The following is a 16,848-nucleotide window of genomic DNA, read 5'->3' as shown; positions in this document are numbered from 1 at the left end:
TCAGCTTGACAGCTAGGGGTTCAATTGCTAGAGTGTAAAGGAGGGGGGTGGGGAGCGGCAGCTGGCAACCGTGTCGAGTCCCGGACTGATACAGGAAGGTGCCCAAGGTAATGCCATTTGTAATCACCGAAGCGCAGGGAGCCCTATATAAAAGTGGGACCATCTGCAGGAAATAACCTGAAAAGACAAATGTGCGCAGTACCTCAAACATGTAGTCCCAGCGTACCTTGATGCATGCCTTCTGGCCGTTTAGTGATAGGACCACGTCGCGGGGCTGCACATTCCCCTTCAAGATATGTAGGAAGAGCCAGAGATCATCTGAGGAGTGCCTATTTAAAATGAAATCTGTCTGGTCTTGATGAATTAAGGGAGAAGTCTCTCCAGTCTACCCGCCAGAGACTTCGCCAGCACCTTCGCGACCTCATTTAGGAGGGAAACTGGGCAGTAAGAACCGCGAAGAGTTTGATTGCATCCCTTTTTATGGAAGACTATGTTGGCTTTCAGCAGGGTTATATCGGTAGCTGGCCAGAGTCGAACACCTCTCAGAACCTGTGTCACATGCGTGGGGCAAGCTTACAATGAATTAGCTTGTAGACATCTATGGGCAGGCCGTCCGGGCCTGCTGCCTTAGAGTTCAGTCCCCGTATGGCCCTGAAGACCTCCCCATCTTCTAGAGGGACATTCAGTAGAGCAAGATCAGCTGCTGTAAGGGTAGGGAGCGATACCTCATCAAGAAAAGCCAGGACATGGATGGGGTAGGAGGCCGACTCTGGCTCAACCCCTGTGGAACAACTTATTACTGCCCGAGATAAACAAGGTTGCGGTGGGCCAGAGATGGGCCTCATGCAGCATTTTGACTTTGGGCCCAGTTTTGAACGATGGAGAAGTGGTTCCCTTTTCTACTCTGCAAGCTTTCTACAGACTCCAAAGGATGGAAAGCAACACCCATGTTCAGATTTACCCATGCGTTACATGCCCAGTTTACAAACATACAGGATATCCCGCCCTGCTCCCCGTTGGTGGCCAATGTTGTGTCACAGCAAATTCCTGTGAAATTTACCTCTGTTATGCATCAATATGTCTTCTTTCTCTACACTGGGATTGGTTGGACTACAGCACAAATCGAGGCAGCACAAATGGAGGCAGAAGTGGGGGCCATATACCTGGAGGACTGGGTTCAGCTCCTGATGTCCTCGAGGGAGGTGGCAATTTCCTCATGGTTTCACCTAGTGCAACTTGATTCTGCACAGAGCATATTGTCCTCACACAATGTTTTTAGATGGGGCTGCGACGCTCACGGGCGGTGCCTAAAATGTGACGGGGTAGATGGTACTTTTTTTCGATATTATATGGCAATGCCTGCTTATCCATCGTTTCTGGGGCAGGGTCCTGAATAAACTCACCGATGTGGCAAACCGATACGCACTGATCCCAAGCTGCTGTAGCTGGGCATTTGGGGTATCGACTCCTACAACCGCTGGTACAAGATACTGATATTGAATGCAGCTATTTTGGCAAAAATAAATATAGCCATGGTTTGGGGGGGAGGCGGAGGGGGGAGGGGACCGGAGAGGTGCCCACACGTGGCAAGTGGATATCGATGTGTGTATGTCATGAAAGGAGAATATATAATGCACGAGGGAGCCCAAATACATTTCTGAAATGATGGAGTAAGTGGGAGGAGACTGGCTGATGGGATTCGGCAGTGTGATGTGAGAAATTATTTGCACTATGTAAATGGTGAGTGTCGACTACAGAGACACCTTACCCCGTTTTGCCCTTGGTTGATTCCCTTCTGCTTTGTGATAGGTCAGTGTGTTGCATTTGTTTTTGATTGATTTAGGTTTTGTTTAAGTGCCAATAAATTGTGTTTTAATATAAGAAAAGCCAGACTCATGTTCCCGTCGGGTGGTGCAGCAGAGACCCTGATATTATGCAGCAAATCACTCATTTATGGCTTGATCCTCAGTGAGCATCTCCCATTCCGCCCCCTGATTGAGGTGATCAGCTGGCCCAGTTGTTTGCCCCTTCAGGTGAGTGCAAACATGGGCAATGGCCCATCTCCTGCAGCATAGAGGTCAAGCGCCCATTTGGAGGCGGACTTCTGGGCCCCAATTGTAGTGATGTGAGCGATCTCAGACTGGAGCTTAAGTATGCAGACATACGTCTGTGGTTCCCTATCCACTTTGTGTGTGTATTCAGCAGATCGCAGCTCCGGTGTCAGTTCAGCCTCTCTTTCAGACCACATTCTCTTTTTATGCACCAAACACAAGATAAATTGGCCCTGGAAAAGGCCTTAAAAGGATCCGAGCACCCAAGACTATCAAACCCCACCACCAAGTTCCCTGCCAAAAGCTGCCCACAACCTGTTAAAGGAGGTTTACCATGTCTGGGTATTGCAGTGCCATAAGGTTCATTCTCCATATAGGCACCTTGCGTGATAAGTCTGCGATGAGCTGCATAAGTACTGGAGCATGGTCTGAGATGGTCATAAGAAGAATCGTACAGGCCTCCACCTTGTGAATCATGGTGCAGGACAGCAGGCATTCGTCTATACGAGAGTAGCATTGGTGGTGGTTAGAGTAGAAAGTGTAGTTTTTAGTGTGTTTGTGTAGTTTCCTCCACACATCCACTATTTTAAGGTCTAGCATTAGGGAGTGTAGCGCATGCCCTTTTTTGGGAGGTGTAACAGTCTGTGGTTGCGATTGCGAGGGGTTAAACCTATCCATACTGGGTTCTAGAGCCATGTTCACATCCTAATCCTCAATGTATAAGCATGTAGCGAAAAGGTGTGTGCAAAACCCAGGAGTGTCTGTTGTGGGCTGTATACGTTGATGAGGGATAAGGTGCTGGGAGAGGAGGCCATGTACAAGAACAAACCAACCCTCTTTGTCGTCCTCTGTGGGCAATATTGTGAGGGGGACCCGTTGGTGGACCAGAATCGATACCCTCCTCTTCCCGTGCTGCTACCCCCACCCATCCCCTGCACAATTCTGTAGATTCCCCCGCATCTAGGTGCGTTGCTTGTCCCCACCAGAGATCGCATAGCATATTCAATAGGGGCCGTCTTTTAATAGGATGGCCAGCACCTGGACGTTGATGGCGATACTATTGAGCGCGGTCATCAAGTAGCAAAGAGGAGGCCCAGTATGCTGGGGTCGTCGCCCCCAGGAAGGAGGTGATCCCAATCTCTGCATGTCATATCCATAGGAGCTGGGTCACAGAGAGATAAGACTTGACACATTGACAATACAAACAAATAAACCCCCCCTCCCACCCACATTCCAACCCAACAGAAAAACATTGGAGTCCAAAAACCAGACTCCAATGCAACTTTGAACAAACAGAGCCCATGCGAGGTAATCGCCAGGCAAGCCCTCCCAGCCGATGTCCCCGTCCTCAAATACTGATGCCCTCTTAGGCGCACCAGCAACATTGTCTGGATATCTCATCGATCTTTAATTAAAAAGTGCATCTGAGTAAGAACATGGGGGCCAGTGATGTTCCTCGGGTGACGAGCTCTGCATTGCGGTCCATCCCTGTGATCTAGCACCGGGTCATTCTGTTGGTCAAGAGTGTGTCAATAGAGGGTGCTGGTCTTTGTTTTCAGCAAAACTATAGATGGCCACTACGTCATCAGTGCTTCCAACTAGTATTTTCAGAGCATCCAGGGCATTCAGGCGATCGAGAGTCTAGCATAGTCATGCAGATATTCAAGAGTTCCATGTGAAGGGGGCCACCCCATGCAATCCACTGGGTGGACATGCCCTCACTGAGCTTTCCCGGCGGGGTTCCAACCCACTTTGTTCTTGCCATTTCGAGATCTAGGTTGTCATTGCGGACGGTGCAGCGAGCGAGCTCCCTCCATCAGTGGAGCCAAGTCTTGCTGCATGATCTACTCCACAGTGATCACATCCTGTAACTTTAAGAAGTGCCATGTCTCCTCTGGGTCCTCAAAGGAATGCCACTGACGGTTCAGTTGGATACACCACACTGCTAGGAACCTAAGATGGTACTTATGTTCCGAACACTTCAAAGAGACGATCAGTGGATTAAAGGCCCGCCTGCGTTTGGACACCTTCAAAAGAACAGTCGTTAAATAAGCGTATGACATTGTCCACTCGAATAGTCGACACCGCTCGATGGGCTGTAAAGATCGCAGGTTTGTGCTGGAGGTTTAGCAGGTGCATTGCGATGGTGCGCAGGTAGTGGCCTGGAGAGGATTTGGGAGCAGGGTCCCCATTGGACCCTTTAAATGACATAGGAGTAGGGTTATCAAGCTTTAGTTTATCCTGGAGGAGACCGTATTTGTATCCCTCGAGGTCGGATCCTTCAATGTTCTCGGGCCGGCCGACCACTCAGAGGTTATTACACCGTGATCCGTTTTCTTGGTCTTCCACCACGGCCCCCAGGCACATCCTAGTCTGTATTCACAGTATCATAATTGTCCTCCAGGGTGCTGATGCGCTGTTCATTGTTCCCAATCCTCTCAAGCTGGGCCTTCGTCGCAGTGTTCACATCCTCTAACTCTTTTTTGATGTCCTGCACAGTAGCGCTAGTCTCTTGTGTTCTTTGGCCAATAATTTTTATTTCACTTAGGATCACCTGCAGCTATGTTTGAATGTCCATCTTAAAGTGCTGCTTCGTCAATCTACCGAGTGGAGCACTGATGGGGTTGAAGTCTTCCCCACTGTCAAATTCTAGGTGTTCCAGCGCACGTTGCATGCCACTGGAAAGCAGGCATTAGAGTAGGGTTCTGTTCAGCAGTCGGTTTCAAAGCACCCCAGGTTAGAGGGGCCCTTTTCTCTGTATGCCCTGCTCACCATTCTCAGGAGTCTCAGTGATCGAGTATAACAGCAGCATTGGTCTAAGGGACACCAGGAGGCTGCCTATAGGTTACCTGTGTCACAGGTGTCGGCTCCTACAGCTCAATTGGGTCATCTGGTGGGACATTCTCAAAAGCAGCCAGCGAAAAAGCATTGCATTTGAAAAGCGCGTTGCTAATGGGAGTTATGTTGATATAATGACTGACTGCAGTCCCATGTAGATCCCCAGCGTTGCACACATGTACCACTCCTCAGTGTTGCCTATGCCTGAGAAGACATGACGTAGTCCTGCAGTATTCTGACTTGTGGTTGATCAGAGCTTTGGGCTGACGAGCAGGCAGCGTGTTATAGGCATGTGATCCCCAGCTATGGCATCTGCATATTGTCTGCAATATGCCGCTCTATCTTCTGGGCGGATTGTCTTTATATTGCGCCGGTACAAAGCCCAGCATTATAGCGTGATGGCAGCCAACTCACTGCCATGCATCAAAAGCGTACCATGGAGCTTCTGAAGAAGAGCGGGAACCGCATAGGAAACGGGGAACAGGCGCACTAGTATACTGCCACTCACCGTTACAGCCAGGCCGCGAGAGCGGAGGGCCTTTCCCCAGCCTTCACCATTATGTGAAGGACTTCGGTATGCCCGCACGGCATTGGGATAGTGCCCGCCTGCGCTCCACTTCCCCCGCAAGCTGTTCTGGGGCTTCAGCCGCCTCGAGCAACGTGGATCCTGACAGTAGGCAGCAGTGCTCACCGCTGCAGTATGCGAGAATCTGTCCCACCAAGCACAATGTGCTGCGGCCTCGCCACATTGCTGGCGGCTCGATGACCCGCAGCACCAAGAACATTCAAACTTCACTGAATGCTTCCCCTCATATCCTGTAAAGTCTGCAGTCATCTGGGAGAGAGTACATTAACGGTAATCAGGATATTTAAAACGTTTTTCAGCTCGTCGTCTTGGAGCCCAATCACCCGGCGGCTATCTTTCTCTAGCGCTCGAGCAGCCCCCTCCTTATTGCAGTTTTTAACATGAAGAAGTGAGATCAAAATATATTGGTTTGTGATGTCACAATATGATATTTCAGTTTAATGTTTTTGTCTAATAAAATAGTTATTTGTTAGATGGTTTTTGTCTTCTTGTGCTTCTCAAAAATGAGGACAAGTATAATCATCATTGTGGGACATAAGAGCGGACATTCTAAATTATACCAAACTAAGTATTTAGCTGAATATCTGCTTTTGTTTGGTACAGACAGGACAAAGAAAAGTTTCAAAGTAGAAATCGGGAATTGTATTCTTTTTGTTAAAGTATAGTGCAAACACAGTTTGGGATATTTACTTTTTTAACGCAATCAGAAGGAAGGATGAACAGGATGAAAAATTATTACACGTTTGGATGATTAAGATGATGTGAAGCTTAGTGTGTGATGGATGACTTTTATACTGAACTTAAGTACACAAAAATGATACATGCTTATGCTGGTATCAGAACAAAGGACAAAATGTCTATTTTGATTTTGTATTATTTTATAAGTGCTGCAGCATTTCCGCTTAAATTCAAGCCTTTTATAACAAAAACTTGTAGCAAAATATGGTTCTACGTGATTTCATTGCCGCACTTTTCATCTTGGGTTTTTTGTCGTGAATTTTTTTTTAGAAAAAAACATCACATTTTTTTTTGGGGGGTTACCCACCCCAACCCCCCCTTTCTTTTTTTTACATCCCGAACACCCAAACCCATTTTTTTAAAAATGTACCCCCCGAAAAAAAATCGCGGCAAAAAACCCTGCAATGAAAAGTGCGGCGATGAAATGACGGTATACCGCAAAGGTTCTACGTGATTTCGCAAAATACAGACAACATTAATAAAACTTAGCTATGTTGAACAGGAAAGACAAATTCACTACCGTTTGGTTCAATTAACTTGAGTTTGCTATTTAGAAGACAAATGTTTGAATTTGTATTTGTGAACTGCAAAATGGACTTCTATGCTACTTTTCTTTTATAAACATTCTACTGAGATTTGCTCAAAGCCCCAGTGATAATCCCAAACAGAAGCCAAAACAAGTACCTTATCAAGAAGTGGGTCCTGCATCTACTGTATATTCTATCAGAACTCGGCTAAATCTGTTCTGGGTGCTTGACACGGATGGCTTAAATAAGGTCCAATCTCCGAAAGATGGTTCAAGGGTTTTTATTTAGAAAATGGTACAAAAAGGTCTCCAAAGGCTTGTCTAGCACAGCCTTCCACAGGGCTCCCTGTTCCCTAAACCAGACTAAATTGGATATCGTTAACTATACTATCTAAGTGGTAGCTACAGAAGAGGGCCAAAAGGCTAAAGCCTCATCTATCTGGCACCCTCTGGAGGGGTGTTAGGTGGAAACCTGTGCAGTTCCCTCTGGGACCACTGCAAAAAATTTAAGACTACAGGTGTTTGGCAGTAAACCCACTTGGTAGCAGTCTGTACCACACAGATTCACTTGGTAGTTGTGGCTGAGCAGTCAGACTTCCCTCAAGAAGAGTTAGGCAGTATACAGAGTATTCACAATAGGTCCAGAGCACACAATAGAACAAGTAAACACTGACCAGGGCTTGGTGTAAAAGAGAGATAATTATTTATTTAAAGCCACATCTAGAAAAACACACAGGCACTGATAGTAAGCAATTCAAAAACACGGTCACTAAAAGATATACACTCCCTTAAAAGAATATTAGACAAGTCTTAAGTAAAGCCCCACTTATTTTCAGACAGCGGTGAGCGCTTAACGTAGATGGCACTCTAATAGTTTGTTTTAAAAAGGAGAGAAAAGCAGAGAACAAATTGAAACAGATCCCAACACTTTTACAAGAACATAACAAGAGAGGAAGGGCAAAGTAAAACCGTGAATTCAGAGTCAGTAGGCCGGATCCGCTTTAAGAGGATCGAAACGAAATGTGTCCAAGGTCACACGGTTGCAGTGCACAAAAGTCTTGTAATGGTTCAAAAAGGAGCTGGAGCAAAGAAAGGGACCAGTTAGAGGGTCAAGGCGGCCAGCCCACTCCAGAAGGTTAAGGAGTTATTATTACCTTGTAGCAATCTTTAGAAAGGGAGGCCTGGCGGACACGGTACCTTCAAGTGGTGAGAACACTCCAGCGGGGGCAGTTGTTCCTGGCAGCGGATGCAAGTCGGTGCTTCGTCCGGGGGAAGAGAGGATCTCGTCTTGGAGGAAGACAGGAGTCCGTTGCACTGCCAGGGAAGAAACCAGCCGCGGAGTTTCTCAGGTACAAGGAGCGGTCCGTTGATTCGCGGTTCAGTTGTGAGTGGCTATCCGGCCGCCGGGATGCTTGGCACGGGCAGTTCGACCACAAACCGGTCTGGGGTGCGAAGAAAAGAAGGTAAACTGGTTGTGCCCACCAGTCAGGGGAAGAAGCCTCTCCAGCCGGGAGATCTTTTCTGTCGTCGGGAAGTGGCGAGTCGGTTCTGCAGGGCTCCACCGGTGGTGTCGTCGTGGTAGGTCGGCTCAGCTTCTCCCTCGTCGGATTCTCAGGTCCTGTAGCGACTTCTGAAGTTCCAGTCCCCAAAGCCCTGCTTTTATGCAGCATTCCCCCATTCACTCAGCCTAGCTGTCAATCAAACATGCTAAGTGGTGAGCCGGCCGGCTCACCACTTGGGCCAATCACACAAGAGTGCGACTTGAGTTACCAAGGTAACTCAGTCCAGGGTGCCTAATCCCCCTCCCACACCCCCTGTGGTACCCAGACAGAGTGGCACCACTTTGAGGCTTCTGTGGAGAAGCCCGCCAAAAAGTGGAACAAAGGGCTCGACTTAGGTTGGAGTCACAGAAGAGAACAAACGCCATTTTAGAATCGAGTCTTGGCAAAAAATACCAACCGGAGAATTAATATTAATTAAATAAATCGGCAGTATGTTCGAGGCTATGAGAATTAAATAAAGTTGGTAGCCTCGAACAATGGGAAAATCCCATTGGGAAATATTCTCGGTCGAATATAAAAAGTAGTTTCCACTGCCACCAGCCAAAACTCGATCAGGGGGGACGGAGACGTGCCCCCTCCACTAACAGATCCCGGGGCAATCGAATTGCCCCAACCAGTACGTCCACAATATGATGGTTTGTACTGGTTTCTGTTAACAATTTGGGACTAGTAAAGCCAATGGGGACTTTACATGTCCTGGAAGACAGTAGTCAGTCCCAGGGTATGGAGTCTATGGTCGGGTGTCACTATGACACCCCTGTATTACTGCACGGAGGGTGCGGTGTAACACATAGAAAAAACACATGAGACCCTATGGAGTAAAGGACCCCATAGCCCATAAAACACATTACCAGTCAAAGGAATACCATAAATCATATCCAAGAATGGGAGAAAAAGAGTCTCACTCTTGGCAGGAGGAAAAAAACCAACTCCAGAAATCCAGCAAAGCTTTTGGGGGACTCACTAGGTTAGGAAATTCAGCCTAAAGAGAGAGGTTCTAAGAAATGTCTGATCTAGGACGCACCATGTTGTCTTAAGAATGTTTTGACTGTACCGTTAAGAGTTAGCGCTCACTTGTTCCCTTTGCTCTCTCCCTGATCTTTTTCCTTCTATTCCACTCTCACTCACCCTTCCTAAATCCCGATCCGCTCATCTCCCATACACCTACTGCCTTTCACCCGTCTTATCACCCTCACACACATGCACTCTGCACCAACTTTGCACCCAACTGCTCAGCACTCCGCCATCTTTCCTCCACCTGTTCCCTTGGTCCACCTCCACTTCGTCGGACTGCGCTGCTACAGCCAAATCTCATTCCTGCTCCACTTATACTGGTCTTTTCCGGTTTCTATATCTCCGCCCCTCCATAGGTACCAGCATTGTACAGATTCTGTGGGGCCAATCTATAGCTAATCTTTCTTCAGGGACTGAGTTACACAACTGCCAGGCTTTAAAAACCCCTCTTAGTCCTGGTCCTTTGCCCTGCACAAGTCTGGCTGCAGTTGGTACTGTTGGCATGCTGCAGGTCTGGGGTTTCATTTTTCATTTGCCGCAGTGAGGGGTTTGCTTTGCCATCATGTTGGAAGTTAATTCTTGGTAGAGTTCCGCCAGCAGTGTCGTGGCCAAAGGTTCACTTTTCATACGCCTCAGAAACCATTGTCCTTGTGGACCTGAAACAACCAACCAGTACTAAGAGGCATCACTTGACAAAAGATGGTTATGGTAGTTACACTCATGGCAGGGCAAGGGGTTTCAGGAATGCACCAGGACAGTGGGTGGGGTTTATGCACCCTGTAAAAGCCCAGCACCGTCCCAGCTTAATCCATGACCAACTGATCAACAAATACAAAAAAACAGCTACAAGCAATCAACAATATTTGAAGATCAGATAATACTTATTTAGGATTCCCAATTTGTAGCAGAGAACCATTAAAGGTTACATACAAGCAACTGAACCATGGCTTGCTGCAAAGATAGAGATCAATCATATGCATTTGGAGAATACACTAATTGAGGATACAAGAAACTACACAGTTAACAAGACATTGTTGCACTGTAGGTGAACAAATCACAGAGGGAAAATAAAGTAGCAACTAGGAGGTGGGTGGGAGACCAAGGAGGTTTTAAAGGACAGAAAGAGGAAATGCATTTGTGACAGGATGCCACCTGGTGAGGGCGTAACATTTCTGGCTTTTAAAATTAATCTTTTTAGCATTTTAACTTCTGCACCAATTAACTGAAAAGTAATAATTGATGCCTTACAAGTCCAATGGATGGTAATCTCCAAGAATAAGCTAAACCTGGTTATGGTGTGGTGACTGGAAAAGATATCACACATTTTTAAGTCACCCCAATTTCGATATCAAGCAAGTGTCAACCCTGCGAGCTCAGATCAGTGGTGTCAAGATAATGCATACTCATGGCTAACCTAGCTATCTTCACTGCTACATTTGAGACAATAGCCACGACGCTTCCTTTCTTTGTTTTCTCGGGAGGAAAGGCAACACCTCCACTCAGGGAACGGGTGCTCACACCAGGGTATCTCTTGGGAACCCTGCTTCTAAGGGGCACTCGCATAACACAGGCCAGCTTCATATCGGGATGTTCCACACCAAAGGGTCTTTGACACCAGCAGGCTTGTGAAAGGGCAGAGTAGAGTAGCCACAGAGGGAAGTTGGAGCGGATAAGGTGTTCCACCATCTTGGTTTTCTGTTGAGGCCCTCTTGCTTCCTCTCCCATCCATTACCAGCAGATCAAGGCACACTAGGTATGATGTAAGAAGTCATGGGTCAGTTGTTTGTTCAATAAGGACTGGTCCCCACCACAGCAGGCTTGTTTGGAGCCAATGCCCTGTGACCTTTTGCATTTATAAAGAAGGGGCCTCCCACCCCTTCTTTCATTTCTTTGGACAACAGAAGAAAAATACACTGTTGGACCTCAGCTGGGAGTGCAGTCCATTCTTACGACCTATGGCAGATGTGAAGGCTGAAGGCATCCAAAGCAGAGGAGAGCTCTGTCTCCAACTAACCCCATGGAGCATAGGGGGTGAAATGCTGTGGAACAAGGTCTGCCACTCTACCAGCTGCACCAGGCTTCCCATTGGAGGTGAAGGAAACCCTGAATTGTTCCAAACACACTCCCTGGACTGGGAATGCAGAGCAAGTAGGACTCACCTTGCCCTAGGATCACTTGATTGGGAATCGCACCAATCCGAGAAGTTCAGAGTAGCATAAACTCCTGTTTCATTGCTTCAAAATTCTTTGCTAAAAAGATGTTCAAATGGGGTTTTATATAGATTCTTATAAAACCCTGATGGGACATATTTTATTTTGGAGTATTTGTACTATTGCTGATTGGGTTGCAACTGTTCTCACTTCAAAACCTTCCTGAGTGTATGGCCTGGCCTACGTTACCACAAAAGGAAAAGGTGGTATAGCAGCATCTATTATACCTTTATGATTGGGATCACTGCTGGTTTAGTGGTAGAGTGGGGCCGAATAGGAGGTTTAGCCACTACTCATCCATGTACTTCTGCAGAGCAGTATTAATTTAATCACAGCATTAATACCAACATAGAATGCATTATTATTACAAAGGCAATTGCCAAACTCTAAGAGACAAATGGTTCACACAATGTCCCTAGACTTCTACACTACCCCATCCCCTTCTGTAATTTTTCTGGGATCCCAGATAGACAAAGCTATTCTTCAAAGCATAATCGAGAAGAAATCACAAATGGCCAAGTACCATCTCCTATTTATAATCAAACCCTTTCGCCAGAACATCTTTCGCTCAAGCTCTTGTCACAAATTCATGGTGGCAATGCTCTCCACTTGCTGACTCAATTCACCCTCACAACCATCTCATAGGTATTAGGACTACTGTTCTCACGGCAATGCAAATTCAACCCCATCACTCACAGATCTTCAGGATCCAACTTCAGGCACGTTCACTTTCAAACCATATGCATCATCTTCAAAGTTCTCCATCAATGGTAGAGCTGAGGAGAAGCTCTCACCCCTCCTCTCTCTGGGGGTCAAGAACACAATGCACCCTCTTCCCCCACAAATTAGTTAAATGGTAATGACGTGTTACAGACAAGCAGCTCTTTATTCCCTTCCGACACCAAAGTGTGCCTCCATACCAAAAACCCTACCACTTAAAAAGAAAATGTCACCTCATTGGAAAAACACACCGTTTAAATGCAAGGCTCCTTAAAATCCAGTGCAGCTGGCAGAGTTGCAGGCCTCAGTCCACAGCAGTTGATCCCCAATGTTCCAGAAAAAAGAATTAAGAAATAAGCCTCCTTATGCTCTTCCCCCTAGTTACAAAGATTTATAGACCAACTGAAAACCATTCTGTTACCTCTCAACTACACCTCACCTAGCCTTTGCAATCATTGTCATCCCTCTCAGCAGTATTTGCTCTGTTAATGGCCAACTGTACATCTGATCACAGGAGCTCTAGGCGACACACTACATAGCAGCAGCTGATAAAGGATGATGATGCTCCTTTAGACCGGGTCTGTGCTATAGACCCCCATTAAACATAATTCATAATAACTGAATGGTCCAACGGCAATACCAGTGCTGAAAACTAAAATATGCCCTTCCAAAAAAGCTTTTGATGTGCTAGAATGTTCAACAGATGGTTCCAGAGCACACAAGGTGAGGGTGGGTAGGCTTTTTTTTATATCATCCGTTAACATACACAGCTGCCCGCTTTAAAGCTTTATCTATGATGTAGAGGCAACTTTGTCAAGAACATGGACTTACCATATGTTACGCTTGTACAGCTCGACCATCACATCCAAAGATATCTTGGCTGCAGTGGCGTTGCTGTCACGGAGCATAGTGTACATGAAGTTCTGTAGAGCCTGACCAGAGAAAGCAAGATGGTTTTTACACAAAGTCAAATTTCTAACAGGCTGTTTGAATGCCCGAGGGAAATCCCAAAGCAAAGCACTTACTGTGTTCACTTTATTGTTCTTGTGTTTGGCATTAATGTTCTTGATATCACTCACAATATGAGTATACAGAGTCTAAAAAAGAAAATTAAAAAAATGCTTACTAATACCAATGCAAAAAGTTATGTACATATTTAAAATAACTAACATTTTGATGAAATTAAGGATATTTACAATATTAATCATAGACCGAGTTTTCAGCATTACATCCTTTTAAATTTAAATATATCCATGCCTTTTGAAATCTGTTGTAACAAACTGTACCCCTAAAGAGAAATCCCAGTGCTTTATCCCCGAAAGACGCTTTCCCCCATTGAGTCCTAACTTGAACCCTCATGAGAGATGCAACTGTAATGTGCCCCCACAACCCCCCCAAGAAACCCCAAGACTCTCAGGGTTTGGATGTTTAAGTTATTGGTGCGACTACATTATAAACAGTTATTAAGTTTAGACTGGGAGCTAACATTTGTACTGTATATCAAACAAAGGTCAGGTCAATTCTTATAATTGCTGGATTTCGTGCTCTTTAAATAAAATTAAAAGTATTGAGTTGAGGGCAATGGTAAGCAAGTACTTGAACAACTAATTTAAAAAGGTAAAATTAGTTATTGACTGCATGTTCCTCTGTTAATGGAAGCTCTAAATGCTACTTCCACTTATTTATTTTTTTTAAACACATTTTTTGCTTAGTAACTACTTTTCAGAACTGCCAAGATGCACACTTTTAAAGGTCACATTCACTTAGGTTTCAAAAGTTTGCCCTTAATGAATGACATGACCATTACTATACTGTAAGAGTTACCAGTTTTAGCAAAGAGGTTTACTCATAAATACAACTTTAGAAATTGCTAAGTCCTACAATCCAATTTTGTAGAAATGTTAAAGGGATCAGACAAGAAGCCTGCAAAACAACAAATACAGCATATGGTGTAAAATGAAGTGTGTTGTGCTACTAAAACTTTGCCAACAATTGATGGATCCAAACCCAAACAGTGAAGCAAAGCAGGATAACATCAATCAAGTAAACACATTGAACCATTTCCTTAAACCAAGTTATATAATTGCAATCGAATAAGTACAGTGGAAGGAGGCACTGGCCTTGTACATGGATTCAAACTCCAAAGACCCCGGCTGCCCCTGTGCCAATTCACTGCAAAGACAGGCTCCACCCAACTAAGTTCTTACTGCAGACCCAAACACAGTTACCAAATCAACGCAGTCTAAGAAATTAGGATTCAAGTGACCTGCTGACCAGGTCCTGTGACACTTAAGGGAACGCTTAAGACCTTGGTCAGTTGTTTATGTGATAAAGTTTGATACTCTTACCTCACTTCCTGCAACATCTACCCCCACACCCCCCATTGGTTTTCAGTCTTCTCACTGTTCCAAACTTAATGGAGTATTCCCCCTCAACCCTGGGTTGCCACATGCCAGCATCTGTAGCCAAGGGCTGACAAAGACAAGGAATTAGGGCCGCTCAAGGGCCAATATTTGAACCCTTGCTCCAATACACCCAGGCAAGTATCCCACTGTGCATCGCCACAGTCCCTTGAGCAGCCACAGCCTCTCTTTCCCCTCAGCAAGCAAGCACTGCCCACACGCTGAACAATGACACTGGTGCAGCCTTCACAACCCCATCCACATCACACTCACCACCCCTCATACAATACTGTGCAAACAAATACTTGTGTGAAATATATGCTGGTTAACTGCTTTAGGGAGGAGGTATCCCTGGAGCAATACTAGACAAAGTCATTAAGGCATTTGTTAAGATCATGAACATACACAGCAGTAAAGCATTTAATGCTCATTATGCAGTCAATTCATACATCCTGATGAAAGCCTGCCTGTGCCCCACCTCCAGACATCCTTGAAGTGGTAATTCCCACTGGATGAAGCTCCCACTACACCGAAGTGCAGGTGGCAGCACAGTAACCATGCTGGATGCCTTTCCAAGCAAAATTTTCCCTTTGTAAAAAATCGAACTCTTTGCTTGTCCTGAAACCTCTCTGTGGTATTAGTACCCACATTGCCGATTGCACCGCTCTCTACACTCCTTCACATACTCTGCAATCTTCCTCATCTCAACCTTGCAGTCCTTGTGCCCCCCCGTGTCATCATCCTCTTCTCTGTGCTTGCCCCCCCCCTTCACTGGAATACCCTTCTTTTGACATGACATGACATCAGTAAAGGTTACTGACTATAGGGACTACTGTACTCCGAGTCTGTATTCTCCTTTCTGCCATACTTTCAGGAATTCTAACGGGTCGGGATGGGACAAAAGACATTATACAGCATGAACAAAGATCCCTCAGTCTTATTGGAAAGAGAATCTGCACATGACCATGTACCTCCAGGGGCCACCCCAGTCTCATCCAAGGAGTCATTTTCCATTGCTTAGGCAACACCCAACCAATGTATAATTTAGCTGGGGAAGTGGGAGGCCGAATGGAGGAAGTGAGACTATGGACTAGGTTTACAGTAGTCACTAAGGTGGTAAGTTACAACTCGGACTTCAATCACCATTCAACCATACTTGTGAGAGATTATAAAGCAGCAATGCCCAGAGTACAGAGGAGGAAAGTGGATATAAACTGACTAACCAAATCGGTTCTGCAGTACTGCCCGACTAAACCTGGATTCAGCCTGTGAACCGGAGTTTAAGCAGTAGTGCACGCAAATGGCAAGAAACTCTAGGCTGTCCTAGCAAGGACCTTCCAAGGAAATATGCTTCTGGAAGGCCAGAACCTTACCGGATGCGTGTGGAGGCCCTTTGGAGGGCTCAACGTTTGGCACCTGTAACTTTCACTGATGCAGGAAACTATCTACTTGACTGTAATGGCCTTAGAAGCCAGCTGACTTGGAGAGTGGCTGCAGTAAAGGACTGAACTTGTCTGTCCAGATGGGGGCCTACAGACCTCAAAGTTGTGCAAAGGCATTTCTGCTCCCAAGGCGGGCTAGGAAAGAATAAAGATAAAGGAGCTCCCTGGTAGGTATGACAATCTGACAATCTGGGGCAAGTAGGAAGGGCAGGTATGCAACACCACCTTGTCCCCATAGAAAATGGTGTATGGTTCAGCATCAGACCGGGCCTGAATTTCAGACGCTGCAAACAGAAGTAAACGAACAAAAGGAACAAAGATAACTAGCCTGAATGGGAATATTTGTTAGCCTGTGAATCCATGCCAGACCAATGCTTGAGAACTTAGTTACAGGTAAGTAACTTGTTCCTTATACAAAACGGGTCTGGCAAGGATTCACATGCTCAGAAATACAATTACATAGTAGTACCTATACACAACCATGGGAGGTGGCAAGTTTCAACGAAGCAATACAATTACTCCTGGAAAAGACTCACCTCAAACAAACAGGTTGTGTCGCACCGCTTGGCCGACGTGGGACTCCTCCCTGGATCTCATCACCTCCACGTAGCCTCTGCAATGGCTCTAGTGGAATGGGCTCTCGGCCAGCCTGGAAGAAGCCGGTTGGCCAGCTGATGACAGTACATGATTCAGGAGAGAGCCACCTGGATATGGAAGCCGTAGACCAGGCCTTCACATGATTCACAGGTCCAAAATTCA

At 45.9% G+C, this 16,848-nt stretch overlaps 1 protein-coding gene across 1 annotated transcript in view; it reads right to left on the bottom strand.

The window, feature by feature from the left end:
- SDAD1 (SDA1 domain containing 1) overlaps nt 1-16,848 on the bottom strand; it is a 551,728-nt gene that overhangs the window by 396,583 nt on the left and 138,297 nt on the right. Inside the window, exons 5-6 of the mRNA XM_069626295.1 lie at nt 13,271-13,342; nt 13,077-13,177 (exon numbers count right to left, since the gene is read on the bottom strand). Of these exons, the coding sequence (XP_069482396.1) occupies nt 13,077-13,177; nt 13,271-13,342 (173 nt within the window). The remainder of the gene's footprint in view (nt 1-13,076; nt 13,178-13,270; nt 13,343-16,848) is intronic.

This window comes from Ambystoma mexicanum, chromosome 6p, assembly GCF_040938575.1.
Source record: "Ambystoma mexicanum isolate Mex_15411 chromosome 6p, UKY_AmexF1_1, whole genome shotgun sequence".
NCBI lineage: Eukaryota > Metazoa > Chordata > Amphibia > Caudata > Ambystomatidae > Ambystoma > Ambystoma mexicanum.
Note: the sequence above shows the minus strand (reverse complement) of the source record. Positions and strands in the feature narration are given on the sequence as shown.